The 9988-nt window shown below is 28.0% G+C and overlaps 1 protein-coding gene across 1 annotated transcript in view; it reads right to left on the reverse strand.

The window, feature by feature from the left end:
* The window catches only part of LOC112691706, an 11591-nt gene extending 7622 nt beyond the window's left edge, over positions 1 to 3969 (reverse strand). The window contains exons 1-2 of the mRNA XM_025566074.1: positions 3770 to 3969; positions 1 to 491 (exon numbers count right to left, since the gene is read on the reverse strand). Of these exons, the coding sequence (XP_025421859.1) occupies positions 1 to 245 (245 nt within the window). The 5' untranslated portion in view covers positions 246 to 491; positions 3770 to 3969. The remainder of the gene's footprint in view (positions 492 to 3769) is intronic.
* Positions 3970 to 9988: the final 6019 nt, after the last annotated feature.

Genomic DNA, 9988 nt, shown 5'->3' on the forward strand with positions numbered 1-9988 from the left:
TTATTTTGCTCAGATGTATTAGGTTCAGTGTTATCTTCAAGTTTATTCATCATAGATTGGTTTTGCTCAGATGTTTTAAGAGCATTGATATCTTGAGGTTTATCAAATATAAATTTATTTTGCTCGGATTTCATAAGTTCAGTCTTATTTCTAATTGCATTATTAATGAATTGGTCATATGCTGATTTATCATAATCATGGTCAACATGAATGTTGGCAAATATAGATGTTTTCTGCTCAGCCATATTAGTTTTGCTTAAATTTTTAAGCAGTGTTACTATTTTTGACTTATTTTTCTTCAGGTATTACAGTTTAAATAGATTCATTAAATTTGATTATCTTCTCTGCCATTAATATTCATATTATTTAATGAAACCATTTATATTAATTTTACTTTTTCTCTTGAAAAATCATTGCTTTTTTTCAATGTTCTGTCTACCTCTTTACATTTGATAATGTATTAATTTATATTTTACTGATATCAATATAACCTGAAAAATATTTTCAATTAATGAAATGTTTGATAAATATTTTATTTAAGTAAAATAAAAATACCTTAACTTTTAATTTTGATAATTTGAATAAGTATTCAATATTTCAAATATCAATACTTCCTTATTTATTATATTTAATATTTAATTAATATATTTTAAGGTTAAAATTTCAAAACTGATGACTTTTTAATTAAGTATCATATATAATAGAATGAAAAAATTAGATATACAATTCAAGGACCTAATATTTTTTTGTAGGTTGGAGACTATAATTTAGTTATTTTCAAAATTAATGTTTTACCGCATTAACTGCCACGAGACCGCTGGCTGCCTCAAAATGAAAAGTATATTTACATGATTTTTAGGCAGCCGGCAGCCACAATGTACTATTTCGTTAGAGCCATGCAATAGCAGGCTGCTGTAAAACCAATATATTTTTTGCTCATTTGTTTCATATATAGTTAGGCCTTTGAAATTGCACTACGACATAGAAGTCAAAATTTACGATAGGTTAGTTATATTATTTATACTTTTACAACAATTCAAGCATATTATTTATTGTAATATAATATTTAATTTAATATAATATTTTTACAATACATTTGTATTGTTTAATCAATTTTTTTATAAATTACATAACATTTATTAAAATAGAAATTACAATTTCTTGAAATTATTATTTTGACTCTTTGAGTAACTAAACATTAAAAAAAAAAAAAAAATTTTACTTTTATAATTCATGTGTTTGTCATATCTTCTTTACTATTTATAATAATTTCCTTACAAAATAATTAACTAAAATTTGAATTTTCTTTGGACAAGTAATTTAAAAAAATTGTTAATTCAGAAATAAGATAAAAATTGATTGCAGTTTTCACTTGTATATTACGGCAACTGGCTGCTGTAGTAGCATTTGCGATAACAAATATTATCTAGACGCCATTAGGTCGTCAACGGTCTTATTTATTTATACTTTATTAAAAAATATATGAAAAAAATCTAATGTTGAAATCATATTTTCGGACCAAAATTTTTCAAGATAATGCTTAATGCATTTCATGAATGTCACGATGAAACTCCTGGTATTATTTTGAAAAAATCATTAAATAAGGCCACCATGAGAAAATTGCTTACATAAAGGGTCTATGTTATTCTCTTTGTCTCTAATTTATTTGAATTATATATCTAAAAACAACATTTTACATTTAAATTATTTGAAAAATAAGTGTTTTTTTTTAATTTTTAGGCAATGTTATAACATAAATAGGTTAAAAATGTTTCAATATCTGACCAGACATATTAATTAAACCAATTATATTATAAAATAAATTTACATTTACGGCCCGATGAAATTACATATAATAATGCTAACTATTTATACATATGTTTACAAAATAATTGATAGTGTAACAATATTGCAGTAGAGAGGTTAATTTCAACTTGCAAGACAAAATAAAATTGACCAATTGTCAATATAAATAAATAAACAGGTATTAGTACTAATAATAATTTTAAATTGCACAACTATTTCCATTAAAAGTGAGCACAAGTTAACAACTATAGGTTTTTTGAAAAATTATCATATATATATATATATATATATATATATATATATTACCGGAAAAGATGACAATCAGTCAGTGTTGACAATGATTAGGACGTAGGTAAATTGAGTCCCAAACGAATTTATCTTTTTTCGAAATAGGTAAACTGAGTCCCAATATTAATATTGAAATTGGTAAACTGAGCCCCACATATAAAATATAAGGAAGTAAACTGAGTCCCTCATATAACAGTTAAAGCAGCAAATTGAGTTTTATCTAAAATATTTAATGTATTAAATTTATTTAAATGTATTTAATTATAAATATCATCGTTGATATAGTTATAAATTCACCGAGTACTATAGGTAAATGTATCTTATTGTTACATCGTTAAATATTATTATATTTCGCTCCATATTATTATATTACGCGACATTTATATAAATACCCAACTATCTACAACAACGCTGGATGTGATATGTGATAATTGATAAATGTAAGTTTAATGTATGTAGTTTATAATTGTGTTAATATAATTAAAAGTGTGGTAAATAAAAAAAAACAGTATTTCACCATATTTCAAATTACCGCTCTAATTTTTATTCAAGGGACTCAATTCACTGATTTAATTTTTATATGAAGGACTCAGTTTACCTAAAATTAATAAAATGGGACTCAATTTACCAAACCTGAATGACTAGTCAATAACGATAATACCTGATTTAGCAAGGAATTAATATCAATACCTAATCATTGATGACAATTCCTATAATAAAATTATACAATTCCTAATAAAAGAAGGCATCGATGATAACATTAAAAATGAATTTGATATATTTTAATACTTATTAGCTATTTAGGATAAATCATAATCTTAATCTTTATTGTTACATGGTAAACTATTATGACACTTGGAATTATATAATGTTATACAGTGGTTCCCAAACTGCGCTCCGGGAAACCCTTGGTGCTCTGCAATGGCTTGCCTAGGACTCCGTTCATAATACCACAAAAAATTTAAAAAAATGTTCGTTATTTAAAATTAATATATATTTCATGAAAACTTGAATATTCCATAATCAGATTGATGACCAATAAAGCGATGTCGATATTTGTTTGGATGTGGATTTAAAACATTACCTAATCTTTCCAGTTATTGTCAACAATGACTAGGATATACCAACAATTCCTGAATTTTCATCTTTTCCGGTAACATATATATTATAAAATATTTTTAACCGTTCAAAAAATCTATAGTTGTTAACTAGTACTCAATTTTAATGAAAATAAGTGTGCAATGTAAAACTATTATTAGTACTAATACCTGTTTATTTATTTATTTATTTAGTAGAACATAGACATTAACGAAAAGATATGCATACGAAAGACATGCATAAAGACTATATGTTCTACTGTATAAATGAACGAGTGCAATTACAACAACAATATAAAAATATACTCAATAGCATGTTCAAGATTCTGATAAAAAAAAGTGAACGTTGTGCCATTGACGAAAAGTACAGACGACCCAGTACAGCAACACTACACTGTTACGAACAAGTCCTGTCCTGAAACGACGTAATAAGAAACCGGAAAAATTAAAGAAAATGGAAACGGGTCGACGGTTCGGACGTGTTCATTTTGGAAAGGGAACATCGAACGCGATGGTCCGTGCTGCGTGATTGCACGCGAACGCGTATACGTTTTGCCGAATGAACGGCGACTACGTACCTGTTGAACGCGGCCGCGGAAAACGACGTCGCCGCGTTGCCAACGGCTAGGAGGACCATGAGAACAGTAGCGTGACGGCCAATGATACGTGAGTGCCGCAGCGGTCCGAGCGAATCTAGCAAACGTCCGAGTATCCGTAACTTCTTGGTTTGGAGCGAATGCGAGCCATAACCGCAAAAATCGTTCGCCCGATAAATGCAGTGATAACGCACCGCGATCGTGAGCAGTCAAGGAGCGTCGAGACACACCGCGGAATTGATAACTCACGTTTCGGCCGTGGAGGTCGACCACGTGGAGGTATACTAGCGAGTGAAGAGAAAAAACCGACGGTGTCAACGCGATTCCGGGCGTTTCGATATATATTAAGATATGTATTAAGATATACAGGTATATAAGTATATATACAAGGACGTATTTAGGGGGGAGTCAAGCGGGTACCATCGCCCCGGGCGACACATTTTTTTGGAATTAAAGGTAGCAGCATTTTTTTGTAACCCTAATCCATCATCTATTTTCATTCGTCAATCAAAAAATTTTAAGATTTTTAGATTTTGCAAAGTGACCTATGGCGATTTTTATTTTCATGATAATATTATCAAAAGTTGATCGCGTAAAGTTCATAGATAATTAATATTACCTTTCTTGAAAATCGTATAAAATATGCGTAGGGGTGGCAATAAAACTATACCTGGGGCGTCAAAACTCTAAATACGTCTCTGTATATATATATATAGGTTTATCTTAAACCGTGTATAACACCAATGTAACACAACATCAGCAAAAAGTCGTGAAACAAATATGATTGTCGAACGTTTTTCACCGTACCGTTTTAACGATAAGTATTACTGTAGCGTTGTATATAGACATAGGCGGTTTAACATTTTTCAGTTAGTGATTCAAGCGTAGTTAATACCATCCATCCACCTACCAAAAAGTTATTTTAGGTACAAAAACTTAACTAATTTTTATTAAATTATCAATTTTAAATTACCGAGCACTGCCGGATGCCAAGACCAAGTACTCGCTGTGACTGGTGACTGTTGCCGGTAAAATAAGTTTTGCCCAGGGCCTCGCAAAAGGTAACGCCGACCCTGATATTCGTCCGAAATATTTGGACTCAATCAGTTCTTGTACTAACTCGACTAAATAAAATACCCTCATCGTGTATAAATAAATCGTGTTAAATCCACTTAGCATTCAATAAAATTCGTCTTTGATTAAAACTTTGAAGTCCATGATTCCGAATAAAGAGATTTATTCGAATCTAATATTATTAGACCTTCACCGCGTTCTGAAAATATAATATTTATTTTGCTTTTCCATAACGCAAAATACGTAGCGAAAATATTGATGTTTGTACTATGTCTAACATCCAACCACAGAATATATGAAACCAAAATGGTCACTTAGGCCGCCCCATAGAGTAATATTACTCTATGGGCCGCCCGAAAAACAGTCCACCATATTTAATAGGTATATGAATATATTATATTATAACCAGGTTAATCACATATTCAATATTAACTATGATTAATAATTAACAAGTTTTCTTAATTGTTTACTTGCACCTCAGTGTTTATTAATAAAGTTTCAATTCTTGCAATGGAGTTTTTTGTTAATAAACGGAACAAACAGTATTCAAAATGTTGCTTGACCAATTGTAAAAGAAATATTTTGAACAAGGATTCTTTTAGTTTTTTTATTTTCCAAAAGAACCGGCTAAGTCATATAAGTCATATTTTTGTTAATATATACTATAATTTTATATTTGTTCTCGTTTTGAATAGAAAAATGTATTAAGCATTAATAGTTCATTAATACGCTTCATTCAGCTCAATCAAACTATAGTTCCTTACATATCTTAATATGTCTTGTTATTAATTGTTATAAATTATATATTTATATATTTATAAATTATTGTTGTTTATAAAAAATATTATAGATGTGCTGTTTGGATTGAAAGTTACAAGTTTAATCAACTGAATACAATTAACCAATACCTACGAAAGAAGAACAAACGATGAATTACAGAAATTGTACAAAAGACCAAATATCTTAACGTTTATTAGAAACAAACGACTAGAGTGGTTTGGACACACTTGGAGAGCAGATGGACAACTAATAAAAAAAGTACTTGTTGAAAAAATTAACAAAACAAGGCCCCTAGGAAGACCAAGAACCCAGTGGATAGATGTGATATCCAGAGACTTGAAAGAGATAGGCCAAAATGTAACTTTTGAGCTGACATACAACAGGGATAGATGGCGAGACCTCTTGAAGGCAGCAATGGTCCTCAACGGACCGGTAAGCTGAGAAGAAGAAGAAGAAGAATACAATTGACAATTTGGCTGCTAACACTACGTATACTTAGTATATCGATATATCGTGTTTGTTCTTTACATTTTGAAACTGATATGTTTTCTTATTTTTAGATTTTCATATATTCTGTGATCCAACCATTATTGATTCATATATTTAAAGTCAAAGTTAGTTTATATAGTCTCTAATGATATTCAAAAGTTGAGTTTCCTATTTTTTGGAAATTGCTGATCGCAATTGACCGTTTGATAATAAATGGCAAGGTTAGAGAAAAATTTCATTTTTTCAACGTTCTCAATCGTAAAACTAAAATAGTCGTTCTCAATCGTTCGATAGCCATTAAAATACTTTATGAAGATATTATTCCCTAAGTATTTGGAATATTTCACAAAAAGTATAATAAAACTACTTACCTAAACTATTAAGTGTAGAAAAAATGTTATCAGAAACTCCTAACTGTTGTTGGACGTATCATCGAAGTTTATGAATATAAGTCCGTGTAACTTTATTAACGTTCATTAACTGAACTATAATTAAATATCAACGTTATTACAACGTTGTGTGTATTTTTTTACCTTTTAAACATGAATTATTGTTTACATATTTTAGAGGCCCAGAGTAAGTGTTAGTTTAAGTATATTAGTAGTTATTAGTTATTTTCAGTTTATATATATATATAAACAGTGTATCAGAAAGAGCTGGTCGATATAGTTTAATTAACTATGTTATAACTTTTATTCTTTTATGTTTTTAAGTATTTTTATCTATTATTTAGATATTATATGATTTTTTGTTAATTTTATACTTAAAATAAAAAATGTAATTTTGGAAAAGCACAAGTTAGCACATATTTTGGTTATACATTGGGCAGTTTTTTCAATTACACCTTGTATACAAATATAAAAATATTAATAAATGTAAAAGTATTATAACTTTATAAAATGCAAATACAGTATTAAATGCCAACTATGTCAGTACTAATTGTGAATATTATTCTTCATTATTTAGTTTTATAAAAAAAAATATACCTACTTACCAAACTTAGTATTTAAATTATCGCAATATTACAATTTAAATTGAAATATTTTATAATTAATATATATATATATATAGTGTGTAAACGCTGACACCACTCAATATCTTTGCGTAGAGACTTGAAATTTGAATTCTAATTTTTTATTGGTTTTTATGACATAAAATATGTATTTTCACGAGTTTTTAATTTTTTTAAGTTAAATAGACACGCGCATGCGCAGTACAACTTTTTTTCTTAAATGGTAACCACCTATTTTAACCACTAATTATTTTTTGCCTATTTTTTTTTTAATGAATTTTGGTACTTGAACCAACTTTTTAAGTCTAAAATTGACCAAGTTACAGCAATTTAACCAAAAGACTGTAAAATGCGTGCGATTTTAAATTTTTTTGATTGTAATTACAATGTTAACTCTGAAAATAATTATTCTAGAATTGTTAAGGCTTGATATTTTCACTTTTATTTACTAAAGTGATATTTACACGTTATTATAATTTTATCTACTGCTTAATTTTCACTTTAATTTGGGTATGTATTATAACTTATAGCAGAAAAAACGTAAATAAGAAGGCATGTTATTTATTTCGTGACATTTAATGGATCTATTGGAATTTATCACTAATTAGCAATAAGTTTAATTTTTATTCAAGTTACAAGTTTATTTAATTATTTATTGATTAATTTAATGTATAAATTTTTCAAATTATTGTCCTTCGTGAACATAACATGATTCAGCGCACCGCATAAATTTTTTATTTGTTGCAGCAATAATTTCTTCGTCAGTTGATTGCAATGATATTTATAATATTTTAAATTGGAATAGAAACGTAATCTAATACTTATCGTATTTTATCAAGCACTATAAAACTAAACATTAGGCACCTCCCTTAAAGTAAACGCTTATCTTTAACACAATTTGATACAAAATTAAATACGATGAAATAAACATGAAATGTTTATTTACATAAACTGATAATTTCGATATTTTTCATCGTCCAAACACGTGTGTTATTCCGTGATTAATATGAATTCATATGTAAATATTCATACGTATATGTTAAAATAGGTGGTTGCCATTTAAGAAAAAAAAGTTGTACTGCTCATGCGCGAGTCTATTTAAGTTAAAAAAATTAAAACTCGAAAAAATACACATTTTTATGTTATAAGAACCAACAAAAAATCGGAGTTCAAATTTCAAGTCTCTACGCAAAGATATTGAGTGTTCTCAGTTAGCGTTTACACACTGTATATATATATATATATATATATATATGTTACGGTAAAATATAAATATTGGTGAATGTCGTCATTCTCCGGTGAATGACGTCTTTTACCAAAATGATTTGATTATGTAGGTAAATGATGTAAAAAACCAGATTTTAAATTCAAATGTACATCTTTCACCGGGCATTGATGTAATTTACCAAAACTAGTGGTAAATGATGATAAATCTCAAATAATACACTGATTTTTTTACTATAGGTACTATTTATAATAATGATTTATTGTTAAAATAAAAAAATAATAAAATAATAAAATACGTGCATATTAAAAATTATTTATTTGTACAATTTTGGTTACTATGAAATTTTGAACTGCACAACATTTCCACTGCATTGCAAGCACATTTTTTAGTACCACAACCAGTTTTGCAGTTGCATCGATTAAATCCTTGATGACCAGCTATTCCATGTTCTGCTGCTTCTCTTAATGTTATTTCCCTGTCTTTAATTTTTTTCATGGCTTCATCTAGCTCTAGAAATTTTTCTTTACATGGAGAAATTTATGCTCGTGTATATTTGTGTTTCAACGCCCCATATTCTGTAATTTTTGTCACAAATTTTTACAAATAATATTATAAAACACACATTCGTAGCAAATACAACTCGCTATAATATACCCGTCGATACTAACTAATAAACTAAAAGATTATCTCACATTATTACTCGGGTTATTGACGTTATTGCTAGTTGGGATTTTCGTTTATAAAAGTATTAAACATCATTCTCCAATTAAACTGGTGATTGACGACAATAACCGGAGAATGTCTGCATTTACAACGTTTACCAATTTTTAAGTAAATGATGTCATTTACCGGGGAATGACGTCTTTTACCACGTTTACATCATTCACCGTAACATATATATATATATAAATGTATGCTATCAATTATATTATTCTGTTCATTCATAAATATCGAATTGAAAAATTAAATTATTTAATACAATTTGAATTATTACTAATGAATTATACTAAAAATAATATATATTTGTTCTAAATATATTTGAAATACTTTTTGTGAAAATAGTTGGGAAATACTATAATCATTAAGTATTCGAATAGATATTTTGAATACTTTTTTCTTAAGTACTCGGAAAATGTTTTCGGAATATTTTTTAAAAGTATTTTACCCAAGTATTGTGAGTCTACCATTTAAAAAGTTTTATTTTACATTTGATGCATCTGTATTATAGAACATGTTTTGTTTACTATTGATAATTATTTATTATTATTTAGTGATAACGTCCGGAAGAATAAGATTACAGTTAAATTATAGATGGATAACGAGTGTACGAGCCTCAAAGTAATAAGTATACTATTACGAGCATACTATTATAATTGATTTATATTGCCGTGAGTCGTATAGTATTATTGTTACATAAGATATAATAATATTACGGTAATAAAAAAAAAAACCAATGGGATTATTGATTGTCCGAACAATAGCCGAAATATGACCTTTAGACGGGTTTTTGCGTGAACACGTTTTACCGGTAACACACACGCACAAATTGTATACATCGCATGTTACATCGCAAGTCATAAAACAAAGTAGTAGGTACTTCATTATGATAAATCATCAA

Source organism: Sipha flava, unplaced genomic scaffold (assembly GCF_003268045.1).
Source record: "Sipha flava isolate LNK unplaced genomic scaffold, YSA_version1 66_pilon_pilon, whole genome shotgun sequence".
Classification (NCBI taxonomy): domain Eukaryota; kingdom Metazoa; phylum Arthropoda; class Insecta; order Hemiptera; family Aphididae; genus Sipha; species Sipha flava.